Genomic DNA, 22,412 nt, shown 5'->3' with positions numbered 1-22,412 from the left:
CTACAAAGGACAGAAAATTTCCGTGGTATCCTTCCTGACTTAAGTCTTCTTGATGTCCTCTCAAAGCCAAAGAACTCTTTGCTAGGGTAAGTATGATATCGAATAACCTTTGAAGAACCATTTTCCAAAATGAAGCTTCTTTGCGAATTTCATTTTCAAGTTCCTTGTCGATAGTATTAGTATCGTTTTTTTTCCACAATTCATACACAGCACATGCTTCTGAATGGCTACTCGAACAACTGTGTTGTTTAATTCTTTCTGATAAATGCTTCCAATCTCGAATTCCCGCACACCAAACATTATTCCTCTGTGAAGCAAATAACCAGCAGGGTTGACAATAGGCAGCGTCTAGTGTTTTGGAATAACATAACCAAAAACGATTAACTGGCCCATATTTAGAACACGAAACGTAGTACGATTTTGAAAAACACCTATTGTTCTGGTTGATGTCTGTTGGAAAAGGTCCTGAAGGCTGTAAAGGCCCGATATCAAGAATTTGACGTTTTTCGTTATCACTTAATATTTTGTTCGTGAAGTTTCCCAAGTCATAAGAAGATTTGTCGTACACATTTTCGAAAAATGTAGAGGTCTGTGGTTCCTCCAAACCCTCCGCTCTTATGTGTGTCATGCAAACATCATCCAGGTTCACATGATCGGCGGCGGAGGTATCTCCAACTGCAATAATTGTCGAATCTTCTTCAGTAGGCTTCTCAACCAACACTGCAGTTACCACATTATTTGAGTCACTATCAATAGAAATATTTTGGCCAGATGTACTTGCAGAAGGCTGACTAAAAAACTTGTCAATTTTGGGCAATTTTTGTTTACTATCTTCTTTTTCTTGACGTTGTTTACGTTTAAATGCACCACTGGGTTTCTTCTTTTTATCCATAATTTTAGTTTTCTAATTTATTTAAACAATACAATATTCGATTGTGCTGGAGTAGGTAGGTACTCACTGTTCACTGACGACGTCAAAGTAAAATAAAAGGAAAGAGAAACCCAATGATACGCTACAAGTGTCGTTGGGGAATCCCCGGAAAAACAATTATCATCGTTAGTGTTACCACATTTAACGGTGGAGACCATGAACGATCTCCTGGCCGCTGACCTGAATTAATGTACCTACTGCAGGTCACTTGCATTTTTTCACGATATTTCGCATTATACAATGAGCTGTAGCCGAAATCTATAGATTTGACACGATTTATTGACTTAACGGACATCAATATGAGTGGTAAAATCAAATAAAATTGAACCACTATATTGACCAGTACAAAAAAGTTTATTGACATTAGCTTACTTACTCTTGATACAGCATTAATTTTTTAACCGTTCTCGAAAAAAAAATCTTAACTCGAATTCACAATAAAACGCACATCGATGGGGGGGCTCCGTTTGTACTTTTTCAATTGTACAAATGATGAACAGTAGAGAGAATTTTCAAACGTTGAGAGCCCCGGTGTGCAGGGATCCAGTTGTCGAGACAAAAAGGTAAGCTGTACATGGGCGCTGGGTCCACATGTACAGCCACATTTTTGTCTCGACAGTTGGATCCCTGCACACCGGGGCTCTCAACGTTTGAAAATTCTCTCTACTGTTCATCATTAGTACAATTGAAAAAGTACAAACGGAGCCCCCTCACATCGATGAATAATAAAATGCACATATCACTCTCTGTCAAATTGACAACACTGCCAACCTACAGAAAGAATTTAGAGGAATTCCCTAGGCATAACTTTTGAATTTCTCCCAACTGAGTTGTCATGATTGAAGTGGGGTTGCAACCTGTCATATTTATTTTGAAAATGGAAAAAATTTCCAAATGTTCAGTTCGATCGAGATTTTTGGTAAGGATTCGAGGGCCCCCTGAGCTTGAGGGCCCCGGGGCACTGCCCCGCCTAGCCCCTAGGTAGCTACGTCCCTGGCTCTCGTCCCACTGTTCGGCCGTGAACATTATATATAGAATATTAAGACGGCCTTTTACAGTTCTCAGGTTTGCCTTAATGCGTTGGGGATTACTAAAAACCCTTAAATTCCATTTTGCACTCAGTAGTTATAAACCGTCAAAATTTGTCTCATTTTTGGGTTTCAGGTAGAAATTACCTTATGCCAAAACTCTTCCCTTCCTGAATTTTTCCTATATTATTCCCTCTATAATAGACTCAAAATGCTTTTAGTTCCGTCAACAGATCAATAAAATTTTCTCTCCCCTCTTTGTTTGAAAAGACCATCCTCTCGCGTCACTCCCTTATAATCTAAGGTGATAGTTTTGTGATATCCAAAACCCTTTATCAATAGTTCCTCCCGCATTTCTTATAGATACTAACCACAAGGAAAACACATTCCTCAAACCATAAACACCACCTTGCAAAAACACATCCAATTTCACCATCCCAGTCACAAAAACACCACGTCATCCAAAAATTGGTTTCGCCATTTAGGTGAGTGCATTCACCCTAACAAACGAACGACACATGCCAGAGCATTGAACTCCACCGCGGAAATCATGCACTGCCAAAACCGCTGACTTGACAGGTCGATCCCCTCTAAGAATTAGTAGTGGGAAAACCACGCCATCATTTCCACCAATTAGAAGCCAATTCGTGTAACCACCACGAACCGATCCGCTCCCCAAAATCAAAAATCGAAATCAGTCTAGAAGCAACCGTCGGAGCGATAGTTTGACTTGGTGGAAATTACTTTCCGGAATCGATCTGTTTCTTTCGGGCCTCCCATACTATAATTCGAGATAGAATCGATATAGTGCGTGGTAGTCTATTTGACCATAATAAATAGTTAAACGGTCGGAAGTGTACAGGGATACTGCATCCTTTAATCGAAAGTAGGAGTGTTTCTTGCATTTGAAGAGAACTAACTCATCAGTTTCTGTGGTTGTGGACATTCTCAAAACTTTTCAAGAACATTGTTCATTAATTATAAGCGAGTGGGTGAACGTGGCATGAATAAGAAGTATTCATGATAGGATCAGAAGCCATTCTGATTCTGGTGAAGAAAGACGATTGTGTCACCGAATGATCCACACATTCCCGATACATAAGGGATAGCATACCTTTACACGCTTGAACTGTGAGTCTCAAAAAAATAATTATATTCTTCTCCAATTCCAAATTAATTGGCTAATCAACTCTCTAAGAAACTATTCGGGGACAAATATTTTACCGTTAATACTTTTTCATCAAATCAAATTTACATAAAATTCTAGATAGAAATAATTTCATTGTTAATTGTAAATCGAAAAGGGTGATAATAAAGAAGATAATTTTTGAGAATAAAATTTACTCAGAATCATTTGATTATTCCTAGTTCCTTTATTCCCTTTTCCAATTAAACTAACAACTTAATTAAAGTAAGAGCGAAAAACAAACCTAGCGTCGTCCAAATAAAACTTCAAATATAAAAATACTTAGCTTCTCTTCATATCTTTAATTTAGCTTTTCTATATTTTTATATCAAAATTTCTAATTCTTGTTTTCTGTAAATAACTCCATTATATAACAGTTGTCCTCCGACGCTGACAACGTCTCCGGACATAACAGTTTTAAGATAGATGTTTGAAATGTAAAGATTTAGCGGCAATTAGTTGTAAAGCCCCCCAGTCGAAACCAAAAGGTCAGCAGCGACACCTCAGGTCACTAGACCCCGAACTGACCCCGGAAGTCCGAAAACTCGCCCCAGTCTATCGTAGATATTCATCGCGAGCGGTAAAGTTTATCAACATCGAGAAAATCTCCCCTGTACAATCAGAAATTCACCGAGTACATCTCCTTCAGAGATAGAAGGCCTAATTAGCCAAATTTATAGTTATTCAACATTGATCATCAATTAGTGTAATAGACATTTATCGAAATATAGTTTTGTACATCACCGGTTTTAAGTGTAAAACAGTGTAAAAATCTCGACTTTGGTGGCACGTGGCCCCAATAAACTTTTATAAGACATTCAACAGTGAAGTGCATTTTTTCCACCCGGGTTAATCCTCTACCAGTGGATCCTTCACCAGAATTTCCTCCCACATCCACCCTAAATTCAGAAACTCCTCAAACAATAGATTTTTGTTAGTTACCCGTTAAGACTCTGTCGAGACAAGACCTATGAACTTGTTCTCCCTTTTTCATACTAATATCCGTTTTTCTTGGTGATATATGCAGTTTCCTCAAATTGCAATTTCCTCATTACCATTGTATTAATAAATTAAATCAGTAAATAGAATCCCGTTCGATTGTTTCAATGTATCAAAATTTTAGTCAACAAACAATTCCTGGTTTCGGCTTACTATCCGTTTGCAGCAGTTTGGGAGACACCTTGCCGTATCCATTGATATACCTGAGACTTACAATTTCAGAGGAGGGTCCCATAATTATCTAGTCGTGTGATTGGAATTATTCAGACTATCGCGGCAAGTACCCCGAAGAGTGACAGTAAGAATAAGAATTACCATTAAAAGGCCAACTACAAGTTGACAAATTAAGCAATATTCTAAATAATAACATAAGGAAACCAGTAGAAAAAAACATAATTATTCAGCGGGAAAAACGCTGACAATCATTTTCAATGACGAAGCGCACATTCCGAAAAATCCCTCAAAAATATTTTAATCCTATAATAAACCGATTCGTTTTATTCTAAACTTTTCAAGACACTTTGAAATATTCTAACTCCATCATAAACGCATTCGTTCTGTCTCCACCTCTTCCAGACATTTCGGAATCCCTAATCCTATCATAATACAACAGTTTTATTTTCGAAGCTCCAAGATATTTTGCACCTTAAATATTGTATAAAATTAAGGCTGATCCAGGGCACTGGGTCGATCGGACACCATCGGAATAATTCGGGAGTGGGCTCGGGTGCCATGAGGGGTTACTCTGACCACATACTTCACATCGTGTTCATCCATCAACTAAATCGCATCAAATATCGTGATCTCATCAGGTTTTTGTATCGTGGCGTTATCGGATTGATTCATCTTTTCTTATATCAATTTTGGTTCATTATCATCGAATATTGTATAATTATCATCATCATCATTATTGGAAAGTTATCACGTGTAAAAAGTGTACATTTGGGTTAAATTATATTGGATCGCCTTACGGCATAATCAACGTGTTTTTTGTCACCATCCTGAGTTGGAAAATCATCTCTCCACTTCCGCTTCCAATCCACCCTACCCGGTTAAAATCATCAAATCCCTAACAAAATGGTCCTTCGAGCCGGATTTGGAAGTGTTTAAGTGAAGTGGCGATTAATTTAAACATTAACATTGGAACTCGGAGACGTGGTGACGTCATCGATCGGGAGTGAGGGAAAGCGATCGCAACAGAGGAATGTTATTTTGATTTCGACGTGCGCTCGAGTTTCGAACAACTGGACAGTTTTCATCTCGAAAACACGAATATCACAGTAAGTCGAAAAATATTATCAGGGGTTCTCATCAACAGAAGGTCAAATTGGGTTTCTCATCGGCGTGGTTTCATATCTGTGGAAAGCGGTTCTCATCAACCGGGTTTTCCCTCATCACAAGGCGGTTAGGATCATCGGAAAGTAAACAACAGGGCTCTTCATCAACGAATTTAGTTAATTCAAAAATAAATCAGGATTATCATGTCTGACGCGGAGCATAGTCAGAGTGAGGATGATCAGGAGAGCAATGGGGGAAAGACGCCAACCCCTTCAGTCCATCAATCAGATCATGGAGCGGATATGGATCAGACACAATTTGAGCTGCTCTTGGCACTACAATTTCAATTAAAGGATCGTCTAAGGGATACCCTCACCACGATCCAAGGGTACACGGTAGATATGGTCACACCGGAACGGCTGAAGGGGAGGGAGAGAATCATCGAGACACACTATGGGGAGTTCCGATCCAACCATGTGAACATCATCAAGGCATACCCATCACACATGGCTAAATCGGACTACATCACGCTCGACACCTACGGAGAAGTCATGGAGATTTACGGAATAGCGATAGGGGCAATCGCATCGTCACAAGCTCAGATCAGGAAGATCAAGGTCGAGCAAAAGGAAAGCGACAAGGACTATCTATCTAAACTGGATAGCAAGGTCTTCGATGGGAAGTTTGAGGAGTGGAAGACGTTCGAAGATGTCTTCACTTCAATCGTCAAATCCAGAGCAAAGGTGGGAGCTGTTCAGAAGATGATCAGATTCCAGAACGCACTCAAAGGGGAACCATACAATATGATCTCGAATCTACAGGTCTCAGCGGAGAACTTCGAGATCGCCTGGAAAAAACTCAAGAGTCATTACGACAATCCTAGGTTAATCATCTCGGCTCATATCGATCACATCTTGGATCTCAAGCCAATCAATGAGAAATCAGCGAAAGGCTTATCAAACTTGGTTCATCAGGTCAATCAAGCTCTGGATGCTTTGCAAACTCTTGGTGCTCCGGTGGAACACTGGGACATGATTGTATCAAGAGTAATCAGAAGGGTCATCGATCTGGACACCAAGAAGGCTTGCGAAGTACATCTGGGATCGGAAAGGAATCCCCGTCCTCTCAAGGATTTCCTCGAGTTTTTGGAGGCCAGAGCTCGAGCCTTGGAGAACGTAGAGAGGGAAGATCCGGTGAGGACATCCAAGGTCAACATCTCGGCTAAGAACTCTATCTCGCAGAAGGCCATGGGTAAATCATCAATCTACACCTATCAGGCATCAGAAAACTCATCAAACACCGACAAGTCATCAGGGCAATCATCATCAGGGCCTTCTTGTCGACACTGTGACGGTTCACACTGGCTAGGGTTCAAGTGTGACAAGTTCATGGCTAAGACTCCACTGGAACGCAGGGAATTCATCACCAACAGCAAGTTGTGTTACAATTGCTTTGGTCCTCATCGGGCGGATCTCTGCAAAGACACACGTCATTGCCAGAAATGCAAGGGCCCACATCACACCTTGATCTATGATGGGTCCTTCGAACATCGCCAGGAACTGGAAAGACAGAAGAGTCGACCATCAGTTTCAGCAATCGAGGAAAACCAGGGAGATCACGGAGCGTCCGGATCGAGAGGTTAAGTATCATTTTTATTACTCTATTTTGGCAAATGATACGCCCCTCATCTGGTTGTCTCCATCCCTAGGTTCATCATCAACATCATCATCACCGAGTTCAACGGAGACAGAGAGAATTTACGACTCTCTCAACTCTTCAGAGATCTCACAGGGGAGTGAATCACCATCAAAGGCATCGGGATCAATTGAGAGTTCAATTGGTCATCTTCAAGTATCAGCAACATCATTGGCGAAATCAGAGACATCGGGGTCGTCCTCTGACATCAAGGTCACACATCAATCATCATCGAATTCAGCGAGTCAACGGGTTGTGCTGTTGGCAACAGCTAAAGCACTTGCATCAACATCAACAGGTTCTCATCATACGGTCAGGCTTCTGATTGATCAGGGATCAGAGGTCACATTCATCACTGATCAAATGGTACAACTTCTTCGTCTTCGTCGATCATCATCACATCTCAGAGTCTTTGGAATAGGAGGCCTGGAGTCAGGGTTGACTCGTGGAGCAGTAAAGGTCAAACTTCAATCTCGGTTCAACGATCAAAATCAGATCGAAATCACTGCCCACATCCTGGCCAAGCTCACATCAACATTACCATCAATTCACTGCGCAAAGGAAGAGGCAAATCATCTTCAACATCTTCAATTGGCGGATAACAACTATCTTAAACCTGGTCCTATCGACATCATCATCGGAGCTGATCATTATGGTCAAATCATTGGGCATGAGGTTATCAAATCTCCGGATAATCAACTTGTTGCGCAACAAACCATCTTTGGCTGGATAGTTTCTGGGACGGTCTGCTGTACAGACTGCAAGCCGAAGTCTTCTCTAACTGCAGTACGAGAATCTCCGACTGAGCAGCTGTTGGATCTTCTTAAGAAATTCTGGGTCCAGGAGGAACTTTCATCATCTAAGGAAATTATTCTCAATCAAGACGATCAGGAGTGTGAATTACACTTCAGGAACACACATTCAAGAGACAGTGAGGGACGGTACGTAGTACGCCTCCCACTCAAAACATCACTATCAGCATTGGGAGAGTCTAGGAGACATGCTCTACAATTGTTAAATCGAACGGCGAAGAAACTGGAATCAAATCAAGAGTATGGGAAACTCTACAAGGACTTCATCAGGGAATATGAGGATCTGGGACACATGAGACGTGTCTCAGAGGAATCAGAACCATCAGTGAGCTACTATCTGCCTCATCACGGTGTCTTAAGGGAAGACAGCATCACCACAAAACTCAGGGTGGTCTTCAACGGTTCCAGCAAGACAACATCAGGAGTGTCACTCAATGACATACTTCATGCAGGAGGAAAACTGCAAACGGAAGGCTCAGACGTTCTCATCTGGTTGAGAACTTTTCCATTAATCGTCGGAACGGACATTGTGGAGATGTTCCGTCACATCAAGGTTCATCAAGAAGACTGGGATCTTCAAAGAATCCTATGGAAGGATGAGGAGGGGAAAATCATCACATATCAATTGACAACGGTGATGTATGGGCAAACGTGTGCACCATGGTTGGCTCTACGAGTTCTTCAACAACTAGTGGAGGACGAGGGACATCAATATCCACTGGCGGCTGTCTCTCTAACAAAAGGGAGATATGTCGACGATATCTATGGGGGAGCTGATTCTGAGGAACAGCTCAAAGAACTCATCAATCAGCAGTAGTAAGTGGGCACGATTGGCGAATTTTCTTCCAGGAATCGCCCCCCTTCCCCCCCTTTTTCCAGACGTGTCCGAACACGTTTTCCCCATTGTCCTTTGAGGAGGACGTCGCCGCTCTAGGGCCCCCTGGGGTGAGGGTCCCCAAAAAATGTCATTGTTCGTCAGGAAGTGGGTGGTGGGGGGGTGGCAAGGAATGCGGGCAGGTCCCAAAACGCCTGAAAGCATTCCATTGTTATGCAATGGAATGTCGTTCACGTGTTAAGGGAAACTGGCCCATTATTTTTTTTTTAGATGGAGGATTGCGCAATGCCCTGGCATGAATGGCGCAGTAAATGAATGCTTTTTTTTACAGGTTTTTTAGGCTAATAAATTTTCAAGGCTATGGAAGACCGTTGGAAAAGTTCTCAACGATGTCTCCTTTTTTTTTTGACTATGTTTTTCTCTTTCTTTTTATTGCATGTTGTTTCCTTTTAAAAGGTTTTTTTTTTTATTTAAAGTTCAAAAATGTTTTTTGCCTTCCGTCTTTTTTGTACCTGAAAAGATGTTGAGGGTTTTTGTAATAAATAATTAAACATAGGGTTTAAATTTTATCTTTTTTTTTATATTTCATAATAATAATAGGATACATTTTACAAATCTTTGTCTAGATTAAATCATTTACATAAAATCATATGTGTATGGTTTTTTTCAATATGAGGGCATTCTGTAAGCCCCTCCCGCGAATTTATCCAAATAATTGTAACAATTATGGAATAATTCTCCAAATAATTGATACAAATAACCAAGATTTTCGTGGGGTATTGTACGTCGAAGATCATCGCGAGCCATGAGATAAATTTCCTCGAAATTTACGCGTATGCGATGATGAAGATTCTCCGTGGCAGGCATTCTATTATAATCCATATAATTCATAGCAATTCCTTTAATTGATTGTACAAGCGATTCCTTATATTCCTTGAGAGGCAATGTCTCCAAGAAATCCAGCCACTGATTAATCCATGCAGCCTTGTTTTTCAATGTAATGATGCTCTGTCCCATCATCATTATGGGAGTCTGATGTGCATCATCATTGCGAACAAAGGTCACGCAGGGATTTTCAAAACTGCGGTGGAATTTCACGTTAATGGCCCCAAATTCCTTTGCAGGTAGATTGTGGTTGATCTTTGGGTGGAACTTCTCAGGGTCAAAGTAATCGGTTACAGCATCCAAATCGTTGAAAAAAAGGGTCCATTCTTCTCGTGTCATTGACAATATGGCGCGTTTCGGGCGTACGCCCATAAATTGCACAACCGGGACGAATTGACCGAAACACGTAACTTTTAAGCCGACACGAATTTGTTTTGTCTCTGATCTATTCAAAGATATAACTTGAGACAAGACCACATGCTGTTCAGCATCACTGAATCCCTTTTGTTTGTTGCTCTCCATGTTGAAAAAATGAATGCATGAAATCAGGACGACTGAATCAAAGCCACCGCGAGCACCCGCGTTTTATAGCGCTACGTATGAGAGTGGAGGGGACAGAATCCCCCACTTCACGCATGACAGACCTATAACCGTCACACATTATCCCCCACCGCAGGGAGTTCTGCGGCGGCGGCGTCACACATGCGCCCCACTTTCGCGGTTTTTGTATGTTGCGCGGCACCCCCCACTCTTACCATGGAACCTTCCTATACCGATTTTTTTTGTTAAATCGAGTGACGCGTTTGTTGTCATTCGTTAAAAGGCATTGCAATAGTAAAAATGTCTAAAAACTTTGAAAGTTACGATTTAGAGTCCCTTAAAAAATATCTCGCGGGTCGCGAATCGTATGAGGGACGACAAAAGCCTCAATTTCGCCAGAAAAGAGTACGCGTATGTGTTGATAAATATACCGATGATGATTACCTAGACAGTGATGACATGTGCATTCCAGCAAAAGCGCGGAAAATCGCGATAGGGTCAGGATTGGAATGCGAAGTGGAAGATTTCCTTGTTGATCCTTCTTGTGTATGCAAATATAAATTTCTCGGTGAAATATGGAATAAAATCCATATCAGATATCGCAGGGATAGATTACACTCTCAAGATGAGGGCATAGACATGTGTACGACTTTTAAAGTATGTTACAATGAAGAACCTGCAGAATCTAATAAAGAAATCGAATCGAATTTTCAAATGAGATATAATCCTCCATCACTGAGAAGCATTGCAATCGCGAATTTATTAAATGAAAGGAAATATGCGAAAAATGCAAAAACTTTGGCTGTGGTTACTAAAGCAATTGTGCATAATAGTGATGTATTATTATATAAAATGTCGAAGTCAAATGGTTTTTTCGACTGCATAGAACACACAAGATTATGCAAAGCAGGAGTGGGGGAAAAACTCTATTGGTACTACTTTTTTAGGGCGTGTGAGGAAGAATATTATCTCCCTGCGGGGGAGGAGACATTGGTCTACAAGAAAGGAAATGGGCCAATCATTGACCTTTCCTTTCAATAGCCAACAAATGCAAAACAAGTGGGGGGGGCGAAAAAAAGGAAAACTCGAGCATCCGCCCCCATCAAGTATGCAAAGGACCCCCCACCAAGGGCAAATCTTCAAAAAAGTGTGGAAAACTTAGCCCCTCCTCCTCTAAACTAGGGATGCATCAAGGACCCCAGTGAGATCATTTTACTGCATTTACGTTTTTTACGTCAAAATGACATCAAGTCAAATGAACTCATCTCCAAAATCCAGTTATCAATCAGGTTATCAGCCTGGAACTTTTAAACCTAAAAAATCTAAATATGGTGGAAACAAGGCCAATCAAAACGGAATTAAGATAATTAGTGATCGTGTAGTGCAATATAACAGTGATGAGAAAAGATCAATTGAAAAAATAGTGAAAAAAGTGAAACTCCAACGACGTGAAATTTCCAAGACAGCCCCTGTCATAAATATTGACTTTGACCTCCAAACGGTTGAAAAGATGAAGAAAAAAAACTCAACCAGACGATTGGGCCATAAATCAGCCGGTAGCACTCAAAGTGGCTCTAAAATCCTGAAAGTCAATAATAAAAAAACAAGTGAAATCATGCAAGTGAGTACAGAAGAAAAAAAGTTATGGATTAATATGTTAGAAAAAGATCTTGATTTATTCAATCAAGTGAACTACATTGATAAGAAAAAGGATCTGAAAAAAATACAGGCTCGCGAAAAACGTTTAAAACTCGCGGAAAAAAAGAAGGCCGACTTTATCGCTCGCGAAAAACGTCGCGAACTAGCTAAGGAAAAACAAAGACAATTTAGAGCTCGCGAATCAGAAAAAAATCGATCCAAGGACAACACATCGAAGGATATCATCCCTGAGCCCATGATGGAATTGGATTCATCGATCGAGATCATTCCCAGCACTCCATCAGTCATCAATTTAATCCTGGAACGCGAGGGTGAAGATGCTCAGCTTGGACCATTGAATTTCGCGACCTCAACCCCGAAAAGTAAATATTCAATCAATCAATCATATGAATTTTGAGATTAGATTGATTTAAGCTAATCTTGTATTTTTTTTTCATTTCAGAACCGCGAAAAACTATCGAGGAAATCGAGGCCGTTCTAGTTGCGTTGAGCGCGAATCTAGAACAAAGGAATCGCGAGGACGATTACGAAGGGCGATGGGCTCCAACGCAGCGCCAAAAAGAGCTTGATCAAATTGCGATGCAATTGGATCAAAGCGGGGATGATGATGTTGAAGGATTGGTCATCCAGAGTCTTGATTTCACCCCGTTATCACCCAGTAACCGTTCGGCTTAAAAATTTATTAAACATTTTTGTATTTTTATGGATAGCTGAAATAAAAGTCATACATTTTATTGCATTACCTGTGAGTCTTGACTTTTTTTTTTTATTGCTAGGCATGACCCAATATTCCCCTCTCCTGTCCCCAGCCCTTTTTTTTTCTCGTAGAAGCTAGGAGAAATTTCTCTCGCTTCTTCTTCGTCGGCGTCCTGTAGGCTTTCGTTTATTGTCTCTTTCCTTCTCGTTGTTTAGAGGGTTTAGAGAACAATTTTGACTTTTTCCTCGTCTTTCCCGCATATATCCTTACCCTCATCTCCCTCTAACTTACGGTTTAGAGGGTTGAGGGCGAAATAGTGGGGCAAAAGTTATATAAACCGTGAGGTCCCACTATTCGTCCTCTTTCACCATCACCATCCCCGACGACGACTAGTGCCTCGTCAAGTTTTAGTGTTTTTGGTGTTTTTCGTTTTTATTTAAAAAAAAAAAATGGTTGTTGTAACCTGTGCAGGAGCGTGCCAGGAACACTTTGGTTTGGCGGTAAGTTTTTTACCTATTTTTTTTTTTTGCATGTGTTTCGCGGTATTTAATTCTCAGTTTTTCGCGGCCGCGACTTGATTTTGGGGTTTTTGATATTTCACGTCCACGTGTTCTTGTTGTTTCTATATCGCGTATTTGTATATTGTTTAAATGTCGACCCGTCGTGGGTATACGTTTTAAAATTTCACATCCGCGTATTTTTTTTCATTTCAATTTTTGTTGTTTCAGCTTTTAATTTTTCGTTTGTTTTAGTTTTTTTAGTTTTTTAAATTTAGTTTTTCGGTTTTTCGTGCGTTTTTGGTTGTTGTTTTCGTTTTTGATTTTTTCGATGGTTTTAGTTTTCAGTTTTTAAATTCATTTTGGTTGTTTTAGTTTTTTAAATTCATTTTGTTGTTTTTATTTCTAATTCATTGTTTTTTATTTTACAGATGCAGGCAACCAGGAGGGAGAGGGCCTACCTGCGGGCGGCCAACGAGCGGCTGCGGTGGGAGGATGAGGAGGGTGAAACCCTGGAAGGCGAAAATATTTTCGCCATCCAGGATCTCCATCATCGAGCCGCCAAATGGTTGGCGGATTCGGAGGACGAGGAATATCTGGTGAGTTGGGTCTCTCTGTCTCTCTCTCTCTCTCTCTCTCTCTCTCTCTCTCTCTCTCTCTCTCTCTCTCTCTCTCTATCCCCTCTAACCCCTTCCTGTCATTCCTCTCCTAAAATACCCCCTTTCTTCCTCATTTTCTTATAATCATATAATCATAGATATATTTAATATTAATGTGTTTTTTTCTTTTTTGTTGCAGGCCGGGGCTCGCTGGGAAGGAGGTGTCGGCCCAGACACCCCGAGAGCGCGGTGGGTCCGCGCTCTGAGGCGCGAGGCGCGTGGCCTGGAGGCCGAGGGCGAGCAGCTGCTCGCTCTATACGACGTGGAGGATGCCTGGGCGCTAAGGATCCTCTACGGGGAGGAGCCCACTCAGCCAGACCTGACAGAGGAGAATTGGGACCTGGAGCAGTGGGACTGAGGCCACTGCCCCCCCCCTTCCCATTTAATTTTAAATTAAAAAAAAAAAAAAATTTTTGAAAATGTATTCTAGGATTAAGGTTTTTTGAATAAAATTGAATTTAAAAAAAAATGAATATTTTCTTGTTTATTTATTTATTTATTTCCCTTAGTTTTAAATTAGAAAACAAATCAAAAAAATACAAAAAATTTTAACATTTAAACAAAAAAAAAAAATTCTATTTTAGCTTCAAGTTTTGATTTTTTAATAAAATTATACTTCCCTTTAGTTTTAAGTTTAAAATAAATTGTAGTTTAGTTTTAAGTTTTTTAAAATAAATAAATTTTTTTTTTTAATAATTGTTTTTTGTTTGCATGATCCCTTCCCTTAGTTTTAAGTTTAAATATTAAGAACGTATGTTAGATTTAAGATTATTATTTGAAATAATGTATTTTAGTTTTAAGTTTTTTTAATAAAAAGTTTTTTAAAATGAACATTTTCTTTCTTCATTCATTTATGAGTCCTTATAATTTATTTCCTTTAGTTTTAAGTTAAAATATTGAGGAAAAAGTATTTTAGATTTAGATTTATTATTATTAAGAACGCAAAATGTAGTTTAATTTCAAGTTTTTTAATAAAAAGTTTTTAAAATGAATATTTGTGTTTCCTTTTTCTTTTTAAACATTTACTTCTTTTAATTTTAAATTATTATTAAATAGGAATTGGGTGGGAAAAATTTAAAGGGAATCTTTTTTTCTAATTTTTATTTATTTATTTATTTTTCTTCATATATAACATACATTTTTCTTACAGCTAATTTTCATTTTCGCGGGCCGCGGGTTTTTAAAACTTCGTATTTCAATTCGAAATACGAACGGCTAAAAACCCGCCTGTCAAAGCTGACGGTGGCGCCCCCTGAGAATCGGTAACCCCTCCCAGAAACGTAGATTCCCAGAATTCCACAGTGTCGGTAAAAACGTAGGGCCGCCTCCTGACACCAGGAGGCTCTGCGCAAATGTAAACACTGTAGGGCCCCATTTTTTAAATAAAGAATATCTAGTGAACAAATTAACTTAAAAATATGGAAGTTGGATATTAATTATCAACAAACGATTCCCTATCCAATGATAATAACTATTCGAGGCTACAATAAAATATTAAGCGAGTGGAGGAATAGCCCCTACTCATTAAATTGTTTAATTAATTATTAAATAATGCAGGCCTACAAACGTTTTTCGTGCATAACAATATTATACAAAACTACAACAATCAATCTAAATGCATAAAATACTTAATTTTTAAAAAACAGTGCGCCAACTAGCAGCGGTTCAATCGCGGTTTTTTGAAACCATAGGGCAGTGTCGCGAAACCATCAAGCCGCCGTTTTGGGCCTGTCGCACGTACGATCTTACTCTCAGGTTTCGTGATGACGTCATGATACACTGTCCGACGAATACCATGATAGTCGATCTGGTAGGGATCTGCTTTATCGACAACGAGCGCGCGAATCGAGTCGTAATGAATTTGTTTACGCGATTCATAATTCAGTCTAATCCCTTTTATTTTACTAACTTCCGCGATACTGCCGTCCGGTTTTTTTACGCGATAAGTGTAAAATTTAGGCCCCCCAGAGACAAAAGAAGTAATGAAACTTCCTTCTCCGTAGCCCTCTACCTCGTCGGTCAAATCCCCTAGAAAATGCCCTAGCGGTAATTCATTTGATCCATCGCTGACGTAAATTACCGAATCTGTATCATAATATAAAACACGTTCTTGTTGTTTTTCTAGATAAGAATATAACTTCAGACGCGCGTGAGCGGTTGTATAAGCCGCAATAACGACATTAGCCTTAGTGGACATTTCCGCGGCTTCCTTTAAATGTTTCCAGGACATGAAGAGAGTGTCGTTATCGACAGGAACAAGTCCTGTTACTTCAATTTCAGGATTAAACATTATATTTGCAAATTCCTCATGTGTTCGAATAATAGCTTTTTTTGTCAAGTTCTCCCTCTCCCCAAATTTACCCCAGGGACAGTTTAAACAAAGTTTTGCTACGGCTCTTAATCCGGCATTCTTTTGAATTTTATCTTTGTCAAGTTTTATACCTTCTCGCGTCTCATATTCAGCAATATATCTATTCTTTGATTCATCATCTACACACTCAGCAGGCCAATCCGAAGCCTCTTGTTTTATTTTCAAAAAAGTGTTAATGTATTCGGCAAATAATCCACCTGTTCGCGTCACAGGATTATAACGCGTAGTACTCTTATACTCCCAAAGCTCACCGATTTCTAATATTTTGTACCCCATTTCTACGGCTTTACGAAGTTCTGGAGCGACCCAAGTTCCCAAAAATTCGCGATCAGCGGGATCATCATGAGGGCAATTGTCTTGTACAAGATCATCGCAGCATGATCGACAGAGAGGGAACAGTAACTTTCCATGGGCTTTTACTGGTAAAACAGGGTGAAATAATTGACGAGGGGGTAAAACGCGACATTGCACGAGACCTTCTATCCGCGAAATATTATTATTAGGGCATATAAGCTGGCAATCACGCCCCACATGGACAGTGGGATGGCCAATCGGGAAAATCCCTGTCTTTAAAACGTATGGGTATAACGAACAAACATCAACATAGCGAATTTTCTCATTATCTTTTACGTCATAATGTGTTACGGTATTTCCTGTTCGTCCTCCGAAAAATGCATCGCGCGGATCCAGCGCTATAAACATTTGCTGATCAACGTTTTCTACAAAATTCGCCAACACATGATCTGTCTTTTTTTGACGAATAAAATCGCATTCCCACATTTCAACGACTTCATAACCCGAATGTCGCAATTCCCGTGTAATCGCCCCTGTTCTCTCATATCGATTCTCTAGTGTATCCTTGTGACTCAACTCTTTATCTCTATTGAATTTGAAACACCGTGGGCATCCGTGCCAATAACACCCGTGGAACTGATATGCATATTTCTTATTATTATTCGCGGTATCCTCCCAAAAACCATCTGGACGCAGGCCTGAAGTTGTTCTGTGCTCACGAGTTCGTCCGGCATGTATTATTCGATGATTCTCGCAATGTTCGCGCCACAAGAGCCATTCAATTGCGATTTTCGACTGCGTTTTCCTTAACCGATATCCTCCCTGAGGTATAATGCCTATCTGCTTGTCTTTTAAGAAATTTGTTTGAAAAATACGCATGCATGTAGAAGCAATCGTTACACATTCTGTAAAAGGACAGACATTTCCAGCATTCATAATCAGTTTTCGAAATTCAACACAGGCTCGTCTCAAAATTGTAACATCAAGTCTGCAATAATGAAGAATTTCTTTACGAAAATCAAATTCATAATCTTCATCGACACGATCATTATACCAGGATAAGAATTTTTCACGATCTTGTACTCCCATAGTGTCAGCACCATAATATTTTCTATCAGGTATAGGCCCTACGTAGTTTTGATTGTCTTTTGTATTGAAAAAATGTGGAAAATAGCCTTTCGCTATATTCCCCAATCCAAAAGCTTTCGGTAAACTTGCAAGAGCCATGTGAAAATAATTTAAACTGTCTATAAATTTATTATCCCCAAAATCCATCAAGATAATGTTTGTTCCGTTAATTATCGCTTTAATTTGACTGTTAATGCGTTTCATGACGTCTCTCAAAACGAATTGTGAATCATAGCCTTTCGCGTTATGTGCAATACAAACTACTTTTTTATACGTCTTACCCATCGACGTGATGTAATCAACAAATCCTCGCACAGGATCCTCACCATCGAAAACATTTTCCCGATGTTTACACACGCCACACGGATTTCCGTGATTATCGTTGGCGTTCACAATGTCATCGTCGGTCATATCTGCACAACGATCACACACAGTTTGGGCAACGCAAAGATTAGGAATGTGTACGTTGACGTCTGTAGTTCCTTGCAGAAGCTCATCCTGTCTGGTTTCAAAGTCGTAGAAAACAAACGCCACGCGTTTCAAAGTCAATTTTTTCTTGCTTTTTAAGGTGGGCATATAGCAGAGATGAGAAATATCTTCGTCCTTTTGACATACGTTGCAATAATATTTATGGCACACATGATTCTGAATTTTGCGATGATCAATTTTCGTATTACATTGACCACACAATTTTATATAGTCACAGACGGTGGGGTTATTTCCGCTGAACGATCCTGGTTTCTTATGTTGATCGAAGCACAATTGCCCGTGAAACTCCCGATTACAGTCGTCACACACTATTTTATCAACAATCGTAGAGTCACACGGAGGATTCTTCAAACACCTATCACAAGTCCTATCACAAACATGTCCTTGCGTAGTGTAAGGTTTGTTACAATGCTCGCAATAATACTTCACGCCAAAGAATGAAGGTAAATTTTGGATTGGCTCATAGTGGTTCTCTTCAGGATAATACACAATCGGTAAGGTATATCGGACGGTCATCTTTCTGCTAATCAATTCAGGTGTACCATCGTAGAGCACAGGGTGATCTTTTCCGTTTCTCATGAGGGAATAGACCTTGATAAGGCATCCTTCTTCAGCCAAGTATCGCTGATATTGAGCAACTTCCTGTAGACCACAGCCTTCGTCAGGAGCAATGACTCCTGCCCTTCGAGTTAGTCTTTCGGCCTCCTTACGTTGCATTTTTCCCTTGCATTGCCGGATTGCCTGCCATACCTCGTGGATCTTGCCCTTATCAGCTCTGGTTTTTAATTTTTCTGCATGTGCTTTGGCCACAACAAGTGATCGGGCTAGACACAAGCCATCTTCATTCGAAATCTGAAGGATACATTTTCTACTAAACCCTCTTTTCATGCCGTTTTCAAGGAAACCTTGACCTACTGGGGCTTCAGCCTCGTGAAGTTTGATCCAAAACTTATCGGCACATCCGAAACCGTTTGCGCTCTGCGCGATAGAGCTAACAAGATTCCATAGATCTTGAAACTCATATCCTTTGATCGCACGTGGACTTATCCAGGCATTGTCTCTTTGCATATTTGCAAAATTGAATGTAAGGCACATTCGATTCATATCACGCCCTCCAGCCTCAATAATTTTATTATAGACATCACGAAAAGGTTCTTCAACCCAGTCGGCAGGGTCACGACTTTCAGGTAAAGGGTTGATTGCAAACTCCATCACATGTGTGTCGAGTTTGAAACGTGGAAGTCTCTGGCGTGATCGTCGTATTGTCCTTAAGGCCGGCAATCGATTTTCAATCTCTTCTTCGCGGCCATTTTGTTGATCTGAAATTGGGTTTAGTATTTTTCAATAAAAAAATATGCCTAAAATTTTTTCTCGGTATTATAAAAAGGTATGAAGCTAGATACTTACCATTCTGCTGATCTAGTAAATCTAGATTAAACTCTTCAACAGCTTCCAAAGCCTTAGGGTCACTCACAACATTTTCACCACCACCACATTGAATATCAAAGAGCGCAGAATTAAAATTTTCGAATAAATCTCCATCAAAATTATTTTCAATGGCAAAATCACCGAATAACTCAAGATCAAAATTATTTATCCAATCAAAATCTCCCTGTGGAGATGTAGTATTTTCTTCGGACGGGTCACTGGGCCCCGCTAAATCGTTTGGGTCCGACATTGTGAATGTCCCTTGGACGACTGCAGTTAGTGCGAGAAAATTCGGGCTATATTGGGAAAAGTCAGGGGTTTTACTGTTGGCGCCACGGGGGGGCTACTGCACTTCTTCGCCTTTTTTACCTGCTCCCGCCTACGCGCATTGTCCTTGTCCTAGTCATAGGCAAGCCCACTTGACCCCAATACAGGTGCATTACGTCACGCCCCTCTCTAGCATTTTCAAATCCATATTTTCGGATATCGTAAAATTGTATAAAATGATGAGATTTTAGGCATGATTGATCAGAAGGCAATATGGACACGAGGTGGAAACACCCCTTTACTGCAATGATTTGTGGTCCCACGGGTTGTGGAAAAACATTTTTTGTTAAAAGGTTTTTGAAGGAAATTAAGCAAATGTGCGATACACAAATTGAAAAAGTGATCGTTTATTACGCTGAGTGGCAGAATGGATATTCGGATTATGATAATAATTTTGTCGAATTTCGTGAAGGCCTACCAAGATCTGGAGATTTTGATGATAATAAGCCAAAATTGGTTGTCGTGGACGATTTGATGCGGGAATCTTCGAATGGTGCAATAGTTGATTTATTTACAAAAGGAAGCCATCATAAAAATCTCAGTGTAATGTTTCTATCTCAAAATTTATTCCACCAAGGAAAAGGACAGAGAGACATTTCATTGAATACAAATTACATCGTCGTATTTAAAAATCCCAGAGATGGTGCACAAATTGCCCATTTGGCTCGTCAAATATATCCAGAAGATCCAAAATTTCTGCAAGAAGCCTATTTTGATGCAACGTCGGCAGCTCATGGCTATTTGTTGTTAGATTTGAAACAATCGACTCCTGAGAACTGTAGGTTCCGAACCAATGTATTCCCCAGTGATCCCCATCATTATGTTTATATTCCGCGCAAGGATCGCAATATAAAAGGAGGAGGGGCATCACGGAGTGTACCAGTCGTTCATGTGTGATGGCAACGAGAAGTCGTTCTGAAAGCGGCTCTGTTCGCAAGTCGCTTGGAGAAAAGAATACAGCCTTATTACACGCTCTCATCTATGCACCACCCAGGCTACGCCGGGTAATAATACAACACGCTAATAAAGATTTAATTCGCTGCATTTGCGAGTGTGCTTTAAATTTGTTACACGGAAATACTCCTTTGAAAAATTGTGAGAAATCAAAACTGTGCAAACATAAAAAACTATTGAGAAAACTTGCCGATAAAAAACAAAGTTTAAGCAGCAAGAAAAAATGCATTAATCAGAAAGGTGGTTCAATTTTGCCGATGCTACTGGGTCCTCTGATAAGCGCACTTATCTCAGCCATTGTATAAGGATGGAACATGCACGTAAAATGATTCTTGTACCAGAGGAGAGTGTGGAGCGTCTAAAAAAAAAAAATTCTTCACATGTTGATGCTCACCATGTTTTAACGGAATCGGCTAAAGAAATTCAGCCATCAGCGCAAACTCCAGGCACTGTTACAAGCAGATTAGATACCCAGCTATTGGAAATTTTAAATTCGAAAAGCCCTAGAGATGACCATGAAAAATGGAAGTTGTATAACGACGTTCTGAGGCGATATTTGTTTTATACAGAAAAAACTAAAACGCCGGTGTTAGAAACGGAGGCCCACGTCGAAACTGAAACCGCTGAACGATACGACCCAAAAGCTATTGTTGCTACTGTACCTAAAGTATATCAGCGAAAAGCCGCTGGTATACTAGAATACATTGACGCCATTGATACTGCTAACAGACTCAAATGGAATTCAAAAGGACAAGTGACTTTGGATGGACAGACATTTCCTGGTGTCAATATTGTGGATCTCATACAAGATGTTGTCAGAGCACGGAAAACATATTCAGCTAAAGGATGGGAGCATTTTGCCGTTTATCTCCAAAGCCTGAACACCCCTCGGGAGTTTCTGGGTAATCCCAAGTTTCATCAGCCTCCACCAGCATTGCCAGACATTAGGAATCGAAGAGAACCTGAAATTTCAGAGGACGAGAGTTCCGTAGACGAAGATAGAAGAAGGAAAAGCTATAGATCACGCACTCCTCCTGTTCATCGGCCCCGTAAAAACTCGAAAAAACCCCGGCTTAGTTCTCCCTACACTGCGAAAACCGACAAAGTTACATCATGGCTTCCGTTTTGAACAATGAAAAACTCTCGAGGACATATTTTGACCTTCCAGAGCCTGAGGCATACACAGGGGCTCGAAATATTTTGTCAAAATATAAGAAAGAAATACCTGAAAGTGAAATAAAAAATTGGCTTAATGCTCAGAATACTTATACCCTTCATAGACCCATTAAGCGTAAATTTCCGCGTCTTCATTATACGGTAACCAACATTGATGATGTGTGGGAGGCTGACTTAGTTGAATTGAGATCATTAAAAACATATAATGATGGGGTTTCATGTTTACTTGTAGTTATTGATGTCTTGAGTAAATTTGCCTGGGTAGAGCCATTGAAAGACAAATCAGCATCACAGGTTCTTGAAGCTTTCAAACGTATAATGGATACAAATGGAGGGCGCATTCCTGTTTCGATACAAACGGACAAGGGAAAAGAATTTATGGCCAACAGTGTTCAAAAATTTTTTTCTGATAAGAAAATAAAATTTCGTGTTGCACGTAATCCCGACATAAAAGCTGCAGTTGTGGAGCGCTTCAATCGGACATTAAAGAAACGTATGTGGCGTTACTTTACACATAGTCGAACATATAAGTATACAGATGTTT

At 40.0% G+C, this 22,412-nt stretch overlaps 3 protein-coding genes across 3 annotated transcripts; 2 read left to right on the top strand and 1 right to left on the bottom strand.

The window, feature by feature from the left end:
* Nucleotides 1–26: 26 nt before the first annotated feature.
* On the bottom strand, nt 27–1,348 carry LOC135163397 (uncharacterized). The gene is made up of 2 exons (XM_064122797.1): nt 432–1,348; nt 27–348 (listed from the first exon to the last, which is right to left on the bottom strand). Exons 1-2 carry the CDS (start codon nt 890–892, stop codon nt 300–302), a joined length of 510 nt encoding a protein of 169 aa, XP_063978867.1. The 5' UTR covers nt 893–1,348; the 3' UTR covers nt 27–299.
* Nucleotides 1,349–5,625: 4,277 nt separating this feature from the next.
* LOC135163923 (uncharacterized) lies at nt 5,626–11,351 on the top strand. The gene is made up of 3 exons (XM_064123830.1): nt 5,626–7,060; nt 7,131–8,745; nt 11,231–11,351. The coding sequence occupies exons 1-3, from the start codon at nt 5,626–5,628 to the stop codon at nt 11,349–11,351; spliced, it is 3,171 nt and encodes a 1,056-aa protein (XP_063979900.1).
* Nucleotides 11,302–12,523, top strand: LOC135163922 (uncharacterized). Its single transcript, XM_064123829.1, has 3 exons — nt 11,302–11,810; nt 11,919–12,210; nt 12,291–12,523. Exons 1-3 carry the CDS (start codon nt 11,430–11,432, stop codon nt 12,521–12,523), a joined length of 906 nt encoding a protein of 301 aa, XP_063979899.1. The 5' UTR covers nt 11,302–11,429.
* The last annotated feature ends 9,889 nt before the right edge of the window (nt 12,524–22,412 follow it).

The sequence above is a fragment of the Diachasmimorpha longicaudata genome, chromosome 6 (genome assembly GCF_034640455.1).
Source record: "Diachasmimorpha longicaudata isolate KC_UGA_2023 chromosome 6, iyDiaLong2, whole genome shotgun sequence".
In the NCBI taxonomy this organism is placed as follows: Eukaryota; Metazoa; Arthropoda; class Insecta; order Hymenoptera; family Braconidae; genus Diachasmimorpha; species Diachasmimorpha longicaudata.
This window is presented reverse-complemented; position numbering and strand designations above follow the sequence as displayed.

Excerpts from the sequence above, each read along its gene's own strand:
- LOC135163397 (XM_064122797.1), bottom strand. The coding sequence starts at position 892 with ATGGATAAAAAGAAGAAACCCAGTGGTGCATTTAAACGTAAACAACGT. Across the intron at positions 349-431 it reads GACATCAACCAGAACAATAG|ACGCTGCCTATTGTCAACCC; the intron begins GTGTTTTTCAAA and ends CCAAAACACTAG.
- LOC135163922 (XM_064123829.1), top strand. The coding sequence starts at position 11,430 with ATGACATCAAGTCAAATGAACTCATCTCCAAAATCCAGTTATCAATCA. Across the intron at positions 11,811-11,918 it reads AAACAAGTGAAATCATGCAA|GCTCGCGAAAAACGTTTAAA; the intron begins GTGAGTACAGAA and ends AAAAAAATACAG. Across the intron at positions 12,211-12,290 it reads CGCGACCTCAACCCCGAAAA|AACCGCGAAAAACTATCGAG; the intron begins GTAAATATTCAA and ends TTTTCATTTCAG.
- LOC135163923 (XM_064123830.1), top strand. The coding sequence starts at position 5,626 with ATGTCTGACGCGGAGCATAGTCAGAGTGAGGATGATCAGGAGAGCAAT. Across the intron at positions 7,061-7,130 it reads CGGAGCGTCCGGATCGAGAG|GTTCATCATCAACATCATCA; the intron begins GTTAAGTATCAT and ends CTCCATCCCTAG. Across the intron at positions 8,746-11,230 it reads GAACTCATCAATCAGCAGTA|CCAACAAATGCAAAACAAGT; the intron begins GTAAGTGGGCAC and ends TCCTTTCAATAG.